Source organism: Saccopteryx bilineata, chromosome 1, assembly GCF_036850765.1.
Source record: "Saccopteryx bilineata isolate mSacBil1 chromosome 1, mSacBil1_pri_phased_curated, whole genome shotgun sequence".
In the NCBI taxonomy this organism is placed as follows: Eukaryota; Metazoa; Chordata; class Mammalia; order Chiroptera; family Emballonuridae; genus Saccopteryx; species Saccopteryx bilineata.
Genome location: NC_089490.1, coordinates 95242545 through 95254577, shown reverse-complemented (window position 1 = coordinate 95254577; position 12033 = coordinate 95242545). Strand labels below are relative to the sequence as shown.

The following is a 12033-nucleotide window of genomic DNA, read 5'->3' as shown; positions in this document are numbered from 1 at the left end:
GTTAAAAAAAAGCCTTAGAGCCGTGCTTCTTAAACTTTAGCACACATCCAAATCACCAGTGTTAACACAGTGATTAGGAGCCCCGGTCTTTGATTCAGTAGGTACAGGTTGGAACTCGATAATTTTTTTAAAGATTTTATTTATTGATTTTAGAAAGAGGAAAGAGAAAGAGAATGGTGAGGAGAAGGAGTGGGAAGCATGAATTTGTAGTTGCTTCTTGTATCTGCCTTGGCCCAGCAAGCACCACCGCCACAGGTCAGGCTAGTTCATGTAATCATATCTAACAAGTTACTGGTGCTGTTGATGCTGCTTGTCTGGAGGCCACACCTGAAAATCACTTGAATAAAGTCTGTGACATAACATGTTTATAGCTACTCCTCACCCCCTACAAAAATATTTATATTAATTAAATTTTTCCATTGATTTGAGAGAGACAGAAAGGAAGAAAGGGAGGAAGAGAGAGAAGCATCAACTTGTCCCATTTAGTTGTGCACTAACTGATTGCTTCTCCTACTTGCCCTGACTGGATCGCAGAGTCAACAATCTAATGTGCTACCCAGCCAGGGACAAAAATATTTCTTGATCATAATTTTAACTTTTACTTTTTACTAAAAACAAACAAGATTGCTTTTGAGTATTTTCTCATAGTTTCCAGCTTAACAGGGAACTGGGGAGGTTGCACATTGACTAGGAGATAGGAAAAAGAAGAACAAGGCCCCGGGAGACTTGTTCTACCTCCTGTAGAAAATCAGCAGTTGCTGACCTATGGTGGTGCAGTGGATGAAGTGTCAACCTGGGATGCTGAGGTCACCGGTTCGAAACCCGGGGCTTGCCCACTCAAGGCACATATGGGAGTTGATGCTTCCTGCTCCTCCCCCCCTCTAAAAAATGAATAAATAAAATCTAAAAAAGCAAAGAAAATCAGCAGTTAATGACAGTGCTCTGTGCTAGAATTCAGTACTCATATTTGGGAGGACCAGCAATTTATAAATTTAATTCATTTCAGCTGCTTACAAATGTTAACCGTACTTAAATATATAGCTTATTAAACAAATTAAAATTACAGATCTAAAATACCAAGCTAGGAGAAAAAAACAAAATAAAAGAATAAATAAAATACCAAGCTAATAAGCTGTTTATAAGACACTTATTTCTCCTCTACTTTCCCTCACTAGCAGACTTCCCATCCCAACAAATTCAGTTAAAAAATAATAAATTAATAAAAATAAATGAGTCAGGCAAGAAAACTTTTTTAACTTGATCAGGAGTTAGTTCAAAACGAAAGGGAAACTGCTCTTTTCTGCTCCCTTGAAGTCCAGTTCACAAAACCAGCAGACATCTCCAGAAGCAGAATTTGAAAAAAGAAAAAAAAAAAAAGCTAATTTTTTTTTTATATGAAACATTTCATGAATTTGTGCATCATCCTTACACAGGGGCCACGCTAATATTCTCGGTATTATTCCAATTTTAGTGTATGTGCTGCCAAAGTGAGCACAACAGCTAAATTTTATGGCAACCTTAGGGAGACACAACCACAGACGCTCTTGATAAGTTTTCCAGCCTCTTTGACAGAGGGCATGATTACCTTAATGCGGAGCAGATGAAAGTCGTCTATTAGTCCACCAGTAGGACTATTCCCACTCACCTTAATCCCTTAATCATCACCATTTGCATTTAAATGGGCTGGCTGATTGGCTTACCTGTAGTTCTTAAGAAGAAACCGGACCTAGATTTTTAGGCCGTTAGCTGTTCCTTTCACCACGTTTTGTTTGAATTTGGATTTTTTTTTTTTTTTTTTTTTTTTCGCTATTTCTGGGCTATACGGAACTCTCCGGACTACTTTGTGGCAATTTGAGAGTTTCGAGCTCCCCTTTTGCCCCAACCCTTCGTGGGGATCTAGGAGGAACTTCAGGCTTTGGCTAGACTTCCAATGGACTCACCAAAGGTTAGCCCGACCTCGACCCCGGAGTCGTCTGAGATGCCCCATGAAGAAGATTCCGGTAAGCCAGATAGTGCCCTTCTTGACCACAAGGGGTTGGGGAAGTCCAGAGTCTGCCTTCCTTTCTTCTATTAACCTCAGTGCTTTAAAGAGTACGGTTTTCCACTGGGTCCCTCCAGTGGAAAAAAACCACGGAGGGCAAAGACGAAAGCGGGGGAAGGGTATTCAACTGTGTTGCTTACTATCTATACTCAGGAACACTCCAATCTGTAAATGCAGTTTCTGGGGAAAGGCAACCGAAATTCTGCTCGTACGTGGCTCCTGGCGTCTTGCGAACAGTATTTCCATCGGCAATACACGTCAGGAACGACAAAAAGGAACAAAATACAAGAAACCTAAACTTCCATTTAACCTAAAGGTTTTCTTAGTCTCACCAACATTTTCGGGATTGGCTTACTTACTAGCTAAAACCCTTTAACCTCAGCCAAGTCAAATTCAGCCCCTGCTCCCCCCATAGCAGGGGCTGGCCCAGATGGCTGCTACAGCAAGCTCCACCGCTCATGGGCTCTGGGGATACGTTTAGCTGTGGACATGGAAAAAAAAAAATCTACCCTTTAGGAACGTTATAAACAGAAAAGTAGCATTTCAGGAAATAGAAGGAAAGGGTGGGTTTATAGAAGCAAGCGAATGTGTTCCAGGCTCTCCAGCTCCACCACCTACACTGCCCAGGCAGCCATTAGTCAGGATAATCTGGTTTCAGAGGAGCGAGTCAGTGTGGCCACCGACAGAACCAGGAAGGTGGGGACCTAATTAGGTTTGGGTAGAAAGATTTACTACCATGAAAAAGCTGGGTATAACTGGAGAGGTAACAGCCATTTCAACCTCTAGGCTACTTAAGGATGGGGGGAAACTGTTGTAATTGGGGTTTCTTTGGCTGTTCCACAAGTGTAGTTCTTTTTTCAGGTTTCTTTATCATTTTTTTTTTTCCTGAAGCTGGAAACGGGGAGAGACAGTCAGACAGACTCCCGCTCGCGCCCGACCCGGATCCACCCGGCACGCCCACCAGGGGCGACGCTCTGCCCCTGGGGGGGGGGGGGTCGCTCTGCCGTGACCAGAGCCACTCTAGCGCCTGGGGCAGAGGCCAAGGAGCCATCCCCAGCGCCCGGGCCATGTTTGCTCCAATGGAGCCTTGGCTGCGGGAGGGGAAGAGAGAGACAGAGAGGAAGGAGGGGGGGGGGGGGGGGGTGGAGAAGCAAATGGGCGCTTCTCCTATGTGCCCTGGCTGGGAATCGAACCCGGGTCCCCCGCATGCCAGGCTGACTCTCTGCCGCTGAGCCAACCGGCCAGGGCCTATCTTTTTTTTTTTTTTTAAAGATTTTATTTATTTATTTATTTTAGAGAAGGGGGGAGAGAGAGAGGAGGAGGAGGAGCAGGAAGCATCAACTTCCATATATGCCTTGACTGGGCAACCTCAGCGTTCCAGGTCGAGGCTTTATCCACTGCACCACCACAAGTCAGGCTTTATCATTTTTATAAAGTGGAGCTGCTGAAATTTGTTCACTGAAACATTCTGACTTGTAATAATGCTTTACCTCTCCCCATTTATATTAAAAATTCACAAACAAATGAAAATGGAATACTTGCCAATGCCTGGTTTCTGTCCCATATTTTTTCTTTTTTCTTTTTTTCTTTTTCCTGTACTTTTATGAAGCTGGAAACGGGGAGAGACAGTCAAACAGACTCCCGCATGCGCCCGACGGGGATCCACCCGGCACTCCCACCAGGGGCGACGCTCTGCCCACCAGGGGGCGACGCTCTGCCCACCAGGGGGCGATGCTCTGCCCACCAGGGGGCGACGCTCTGCCACGACCAGAGCCACTCCAGCGCCTGGGGCAGCGGCCAAGGAGCCATCCCCAGCGCCCGGGCCATCTTTGCTCCAATGGAGCCTTGGCTGCAGGAGGGGAAGAGAGAGACAGAGAGGAAGGAGGTAGGGGTGGAGAAGCAAATGGGCGCTTTTCCTATGTGCCCTGGCCGGGAATCAAACCCGGGTCCCCCGCACGCCAGGCCAACGCTCTACCGCTGAGCCAACCGGCCAGGGCTACTTAGCTACTTTTTAAAAATTCTTATTTATTGATGAGAGAGAGAAAAACATTGATCTGTTTCTGCATGTTCCCCAATCAAGGATGGAACCAGTGACACCTGCATATGGGAATGACACTCCAACCAACCAGCCATCTGGCCAGGGCTATACTTAGCTACTTTTGACCTCATGAAAAAAATATAACATTTAGAACTATCAATATCAATAACAGGAAAAGAGAGGGCTTTGTTTTTTGTTGTTGTTTTTTTTTGTTTTTTTTTGAGAATAAAATGGTTCCCATAATAATAGATTCTTACATACATTTTTCAATATATACCCCCAAGTGTGCAGCGTGCTAAGCTAGCACAGTAAGTAATGCAGGGGGTATATGTGATCCTTCATCCTGGGGAACATTCCATCATCCATGTTCACCTGTTTAAGAGCAGACCTAATTTAAACCTGAAACTACTGACTTTGGGATAATGAAGTTAACCCTACCGGATCTTAGATTTCTCTTTTCTTTCAGCTGGCACTCAAGCTGAGTCAGAGGTACTAGCAAAGAACCTCAGTAGCTTGACTCTCAACCCCAGCACCAAGGTCCCTTCACTTCTACCAGAAGCCCCCCTTCAACCAGAAGCCCAACAACAGGACAGAGCAAAAAACGTAAAGGGGCTTGGACTGGGGCTGGGTGAAGGCACGATCTACAGGAGGAGACGCGGAGTGAGGACTTTGGCAACTGCTCGGAAAGAAAGGATGCAAAGAATGTTACAAATTATTAGATACCGCACCATATCCCTGGTGAGTTTGTGATCTAGGCAGACAGCTCTGCCCATCTGGGAGGGTAGGGCCAGCTCATAAATTAATATGTAAATAGTGATGACTGTCAGTAAGTCATCAACTACACTCCTGAGTGCAGGGTATGAATAACATGTTTCTCCAACTTCTTTCTTATGGCAAATGTTTAACATATTTTTCTAATTAAAATTTTTTTTTTCATTGATTTGAGGGGGAAGGGATAGAACGAGAAGCATCAGCTCATTCTTCTATTTAGTTGTTTCATTTAGTTGTATACTCATTGATTGCTTCACACACATGCCCTGGCCAGGGATCAAACCTAGGACTGGGATGATGCTCTATCTAGTGAACCACCTGGCCATGGCCTTTAATTTTTATTATTTAATTTTAGAGACGAGAGGGAAACATCAAGGTGTTCCACTTATTTATGCGTTCATTTGTTGCTTCTTGTATGTGCCCTGACTGGGGATCGAACTTGCAACCATGGCCTGTTGGGATGACGCTCTAACCAACTCAGCTAACCAGCCAGGGTGCAGATGTTTAACATTAACACTTTAACATTTTGTTGATAGTTTTAATTTTTTAATAGGTTTTAATACATTGTTTTTTCTTTCCATGAAGCTTCAAAAAACCCCAGAGGAGAGGAAACTGGAGGTAATAGGAATTTCCTTACTATACATAGTTTTTGGTGTTTTGTTTGTGTTTTGTTTTGTGGAGAGGGAAAGGGGAATTAATTGGCTTAGACTCTGAATCACCAGGAACTAAGAAAAAAAATAAGTTTGTTCTTTTTTTTTTTTTAATCTTTTTTAAAATTTTTTTTACAGAGCCAGAGAATGAGTCAGAGAGAGGGATAGACAGGGACAGACAGACAGGAACGGAGAGAGATGAGAAGCATCAATCATTAGTTTTTCATTGCACGTTGCAACACCTTAGTTGTTCATTGATTGCTTTCTCATATGTGCCTTGACCGCGGGCCTTTAGCAGACCGAGTAACCCCTTGCTGAAGCCAGCAACCTTGGGTTCAAGCTGGTGGGCTTTTCCTCAAACCAGATGAGTCCGCACTCAAGCTGGCGACCTCGGGGTCTCGAACCCGGGTCCTCTGCATCCCAGTTCGACGCTCTATCCACTGCACCACCGCCTGGTCAGGCAGTAAGTTTGTTCTTAAAAAGTCTTTTTTTTTTTTTTTAGAGCAGATTTAGGTTCACAGCAAAACTGAGCAGAGTACAGAGAGTTCCCATGTACCACCTCCTGAGCCCACAGACTCACAGCCTCCTCCATCAGCATCCCATACCAGAGTGGCCCAGCCTACGCCATATTCCCAAGGCTGCTCTAACAACATTAGATTTGAGGGTACAAGAAATCATTTCATTATTTCTATTAACCCAACTAATCCATTATTTTTTTCAGATTGAATCAAGATTCAGAAGATTCAGATGTAGCTGCCGTTATTGCCTATATCACGGAGATATTTCTGATAATATCAACATGGAAAATAATTCTGACATGGAGTTGATTTAGCCATTATTCTTTCTTGTACTTTTTGTTTTCCTTGCCAGTAGCTTTAAGGTAACATGCAGCAGCTTGAGAGCTACTCTGCTCAGATAGACTGTATGCCAATATGTTGATAACCTATGATAGAAGTTCTGTGATATCTTTTTCTTGCATCTTTTTCTTGTCTAACTTGATGTCAATAACTTATAAGGAATCTATATAATTTACATTTGAATGGCTTCGGTTCCTTTTTTTTTTAGTAGCAAATGTGTGTACAGAGAATCTTATTTAAAATCTGAGGCCAATTTGAGACTTTTTAAAAATTGTTCTTGCCTGACCTGTGGTGGCGCAGTGGATAAAGCGTCGACCTGGAAATGCTGAGGTCGCCGGTTCAAAACCCTGGGCTTGCCTGATCAAGGCACATATGGGAGTTGATGCTTCCAGCTCCTCTCTCTGTCTCTCTCTCTCCCTCTCTCTCTCGTCTCTAAAAAAAAAAAAAAAAAAAAAAAAATTGTTCTTTATGCCCTGGCCAGATATAGCTCAATTGACACAGAGGTTGCTGGTTCAATCCCTGGTCAGGGTACATACAGGAACAGATAAATGTTCCTGAGTCTGACTCTCTGCCTCTCTCTTCCTCCCTTCCTCTTTCTCTCAAATCAATAAAGCTTTTTAAAAAAAAAATTTTTTTTAATTGTTCTTTATTCAAAAAGCATCAACTCAGAATGCTGAGGTCACCAGTCACGAGTTCGAGACCCTGGGCTTGCCTGGTTAAGACACACGAGAAGCAACAAGTTGCTTCCCACTTCTCCCCACCCCTAAAAATCAATAAATTACTTTTTTTTTAGTTAGGATTTTTTTTTTTTTTTTTAGATTTTATTCATTTTTATTGGAGAGAGGAAAGAAGGAGGAGGAGCAGGAAGCATCAACTCCCATATGTGCCTTAATCGGGCAAGCCTGGGGTTGTTTTTTGTTTTGTTTTGTTTTGTTTTCATTTTTCCAAAGCTGGAAATGGGGAGGCAATCAGACAGACTCCCATATGCGTCCGACCAGGATCCACCCGGCACACCCACCAGGGAGCGATGCTCTGCCCCTCTGGGGCGTTGCTCTGTTGCATCCAGAGCCATTCTAGCACCTGAGGCAGAGGCCACAGAGCCATCCTCAGTGAGTGCCTGGGCCATCTTTGCTCCAATGGAGCCTCGGCTATGGGAGGGGAAGAGAGAGACAGAGGAAGGAGAGGGGGAGGGGTGGAAAGCAGATGGGCGCTTCTCCTGTGTGCCCTGGCCGGGAATTGAACCCGGGACTCCTGCATGCCAGGCCAATGCTCTACTGCTGAGCCAACTGGCCAGGGCAAGCCTGGGGTTTTGAACCAGCACCTCGGCATTCCATGTTGACACTTTATCCACTGCACCACCACAGGTCAGGCAATAAAATTTTTAAAAATGAAAAAAATTGTTTTTTGTTCTTGTTCCTTTATTGAATCTATTAGGGTGATGTTGATTAGTAAAATTATAGGTTTCAGGTGTGCAATTCTGTACCTGTATACAGGTGTTCCATATATCATCTGTATATTGTATTGTGTATTCACAGCCCTTGTTCTTAGTTCAACAGGGAGATGTTACTTTGTTTAAATTAATTTTTAGAGAGAGAAACATCAATTTGTTGTTCACTTATTTATGTATTCATTGATTGGTTGTTGTATGGTCCCTGACCAGGGACCAAATCTGCAACCTTCGTGTATGGGGAATGACTAACCACCAGCTATCCGGCCGAGTAATACCTGACATTGTAATATTTTCTGTTTTCCTACTGGGAAGAAACCTTTCACATTTGGATAAGATTAGAAAACAATGGGATGGATATTTTGTACATATCAATTTCCTGGAAGAGATAGCAAAAAACAGGGAAGTAGAAGAGAAGTAAAGGTCTTGAAAGGAGGAAATTAAACATGATGGTATAGAATAGTAAGGGAAGATGCCATCTAACAGTATTTTACATGGGTTATTTTCTTTCATGATTTGTCACTACACAGACCTGAATTTCTTTGGGATACAAAAGATGAAATTTGTCATCTACCCTCCCATTGCCAATGTGTTTGAAGTGTTTTGTTTACTTAGATACCCAATTCTTTTATTTTTTTCTCAAAGAAAAGCAGCGAGATATGGGGGTAGGGGGGGATAAATGCCATGCTGGTAATGTAGGTAGGTAAGAACAACCTGTCAGTACACAGAATGGAGTGGAAAAGGAAACAGCCCAGACCTGGGGCATTGGTTGCAACAGAAATGGCAAAAAAGTTGAACAGTGATGTGTTATAAAAGGATGTTAACATGCACTGCCCAGTTAGGTCTTTTTTTTTTTTTAATTTTTTTTTTTTTTTTCCTGAAGCTGGAAATGGGGAGAGACAGTCAGACAGACTCCCGCTTGCGCCCAACTGGGATCCACCCGGCACACCCACCAGGGGACGATGCTCTGCCCACCAGGGGGCAATGCTCTGCCCCTCCGGGGGGGTCGCTCTGTTGCGACCAGAGCCACTCTAGCGCCTGGGGCAGAGGCCAAGGAGCCATCCCCAGCGCCCGGGCCATCTTTGCTCCAGTGGAGCCTCGGCTGCAGGAGGGGAAGAGAGAGACAGGAAGGAGAGGGGGAGGGGTGGAGAAGCAGATGGGCGCTTCTCCTGTGTGCCCTGGCCGGGAATCGAACCCGGGACTTCTGCACGCCAGGCCGACGCTCTACCACTGAGTCAACCGGTCAGGGCCCCTAGTTAGGTCTTTGAAGTCATTCTACTTAGCTACTCAAACACAAATCTACTAGCACGGATAAGCATGGGGTAGTCTTCTGTTGTTAAAATTGCAAGGTCTTAGTAGCACAGTCATCTTGACTACTTTTCTATATGAATTAGAAAATCAGACTAGTTTTTTCATGCCCTGACCAGGGATTGAACCTGCAACCTTGGCATGTTGGGACAACACTAACCAACTGAGCCACCCGGGCAGGGCAGACTATTTTTTAAAAAGCCATTAAGGTGGTAGCACAGTGGATAGTGTTGGACTAGGACGCAGAGGACCCAGGTTCAAAACCCCGAGGTTGCTGGTTTGAGCGTGGGCTCGTTTGGTTTGAGCAAGGCTCACCAGCTTGAGCCCAAGGTCACTGGCTTGAGCAATGGGACACTCGCTCCCTTGTCAAGGCACATATATGAAAAAGCAATCAACGAACAACTAAGGTGCTGCAACAAAGATACTTCTCATCGCTCTCCCTGCCTGTGTTCCCTATCTGTCCCTCTCTCTGTCTCTCTGACTCTGTCACACACAAAAAGCCAACTTATGTTTATTGCAATCATGTTAAATATAGATACAAACTGATGAGATTTAATAATCCAAGAATGTGGATGAACAGAATTCTTTACGTTCTTTAGTGCCATTCATTAAATTTTTTTCTTCGTAGAGTGCTAGGGTCTAAGGCCACACCACCCTGAACACGCGGGATCTCATCTGATCTCCAAAGCTAAGCAGAGTGGGGCCTGATTACTACTTGGATGGGAGACCTCGTACGAATACCGGTGCTGCAGGCTTTGACCTAACCTGTGGGGGCACAATGGATAAAGCACCAACCTGAAATGATGAGCTTGCTGATTTGAAACCCTGGGTTTGCCTGGTCAAAGCACAATGAGAGTTGATGCTTCCTGCTCCTGCCCCTCTTCTCTCTCTCCCCTCTCTCTCTAAAAATAAATAAAAATTTAAAAAGTGCTAGGCATTGTTCTAAGTATTTTATATGCATTAGCTCATTTAATTCTCAAAACAAGTATATGAAGCGTGCTACTTTTAGTATCTCCATTTTGGAGAAAACAAGCAAAAGATAAAGTTCAAAACAAGGTTTTCAAGGCTGCACAATAAGCAGCTTATGTGAGATGAAAATTGACTGAGTCAAGTCGGTACTTTCAGCCTAACCCTATTGTCTGCGGATGGCCTCTGAATCCTTCCGCAGTTGCAGCAGGGCTTCTGTCTGAGTGCCTGGGCAGTAGGTGCTATAAACACAATGAAAGGTGAAAGTTCTGCTGTCCCAACAATCTTTAGAGCATGGGGCAGGGTACTAAAACTCTCCAAGTCCTGGCTGGGCAGGGCATTCTTTCTTTCTTTTTTTTTTTTTGGGGGGGGGGAGCAGTGCATTCTTAATGTGGCTGCGACCCACCCCACTGGCTGCTGTGTACTTTAACTTTTTTAACTTAAATAGTTGAGAGTAAAGTTCAGGTATTATAAACCATCATTCCCAAATACTTGTTTATATCTTAGAATACTCTCTTACATAATGACAGAAGGATCAATTTCAATAAATGTATAAAGAAATTGTATACCTTTGCCTATTTATATTCAACCTTTCTGAATCACTATGTGTGACTCATAGCAAAGACTGATTGAGTTTTGTTGTGTGATACAATCTGAAAATATTTGCTTTTTTTCCCAAAGATTTTCTTTTTTTTCTTTTTTTTTCTTTTTTTTTTTTTAACAGAGAGACAGAGAGAGGGACAGACAGGAAGGGGGAGAGATTAGAAGCATCAATTCTTCATTGTGGCACCTTAGTTGTTCATTGATTGCTTTCTCATAGGTTCCTTGATGGAGGGGGGGGTACAGCAGAGTGAGTGACCTCTTGCTCAGGCCAGCAACCTTGCGCTCAAGCTGGCAACCTTGGGGTTTCGAACCTGCGTCCTCTGCATCCCAGTCCAATGCTTTATTTATTTATTTTTTTATTTGTTTTAGAAAGGAGAGAGAGAGGGAGAGAGAGCGAGAAGAGAGAGAGGAGAGAGAGAGGAGAGAGAGAGAGAGAGAGAGAGAGAGAGAAGGGGGAGGAGCAGGAAGCATCAACTCCCATATGTGCCTTGACCAGGCAAGCCCAGGGTTTCGAACCGGAAACCTCAGCATTTCCAGGTCGACGCTTTATCCCCTGTGCCACCACAGGTCAGGCCCAGTCCAATGCTTTGTCCACTGCGCCACCACCTGGTCAGTGAAAATATTTGCTTTTAAGGGGTATTTTTTTATCTTGTCTCATCACATCAACTGTTCCTGTGTGTAGTTCTTCCAGAAGTTAGGAAGATTCACATTTTCTTCCTAGTGGTTATCTTTATAATTTAAACCTTATAATACTTTTTTTTATTTAAAGACACTTTTATTTATTGATTTTAGCGAGGGAAAGAAAAGGAGAGAGAGGGAAGCATTGATTTGTTGTTCCATTTATTTACGCATTCACTGGTTGATTTTTTTTATTTTATTTACTTATTTATTTTTAAGATTTTATTTATTCATTTTAGAGAGGAGAGAGAGAGAGAGAGAGAAACAGAGAGGGAGAGAAAGGGGAGGAGAAGGAAGCATCAACTCCCATATGTGCCTTGACCAGGCAAAGCCAGGGTTTTGAATTCGCAACCTCAGCGTTCCAGGTCGACGCTTTATCCACTGTGCCACCACAGGTCAGGCCACTGGTTGATTCTTGTATGTGTCCTCACTGGGGATCAAACCTGCAACTTTGTTGTATCAGGACGATGCTCCAACCAACTGAGCTACTCCACCAGGGCTTATCTTTATTTTCTCTTCTACCTGTTTTTTTAATGTGAACAATAATTGTTTCCCCCTCTTCCCTTACCCTTTAGTAACTACCATTTAGTCATTAAATGACCTCTCGGTGTTCAGCTTTGTAGGGCTAACCTGAAGTTTGACTGTAATTGACAGGTTTGAATTATATCAGTTAT

The 12033-nt window shown here is 43.6% G+C and overlaps 1 protein-coding gene, 1 non-coding gene and 2 pseudogenes across 2 annotated transcripts; 3 read left to right on the top strand and 1 right to left on the bottom strand.

Moving 5' to 3' along the window:
• Positions 1-1388: 1388 nt before the first annotated feature.
• Positions 1389-1495, bottom strand: LOC136321659 (U6 spliceosomal RNA). The gene has a single exon (XR_010728802.1). It is a non-coding gene; the product is annotated as a U6 spliceosomal RNA (small nuclear RNA).
• Positions 1496-1927: 432 nt separating this feature from the next.
• On the top strand, positions 1928-6332 carry DPPA3 (developmental pluripotency associated 3). The gene is made up of 4 exons (XM_066253109.1): positions 1928-2000; positions 4546-4817; positions 5436-5468; positions 6222-6332. The coding sequence occupies exons 1-4, from the start codon at positions 1931-1933 to the stop codon at positions 6330-6332; spliced, it is 486 nt and encodes a 161-aa protein (XP_066109206.1). The 5' UTR covers positions 1928-1930.
• LOC136321184 (small nucleolar RNA SNORA5) lies at positions 2419-2534 on the top strand (annotated as a pseudogene).
• Positions 6333-9749: 3417 nt separating the features above from the next.
• LOC136321571 (5S ribosomal RNA) lies at positions 9750-9867 on the top strand (annotated as a pseudogene).
• The last annotated feature ends 2166 nt before the right edge of the window (positions 9868-12033 follow it).

What these genes read in the sequence shown, in the direction of transcription:
- DPPA3 (XM_066253109.1), top strand. Translation starts at nt 1,931, where the DNA reads ATGGACTCACCAAAGGTTAGCCCGACCTCGACCCCGGAGTCGTCTGAG. An exon ending in GCCCCATGAAGAAGATTCCG is followed by an intron (nt 2,001 to 4,545) that starts GTAAGCCAGATA and finishes CTTTTCTTTCAG; the next exon opens with CTGGCACTCAAGCTGAGTCA. An exon ending in CAGAGGAGAGGAAACTGGAG is followed by an intron (nt 5,469 to 6,221) that starts GTAATAGGAATT and finishes TATTTTTTTCAG; the next exon opens with ATTGAATCAAGATTCAGAAG.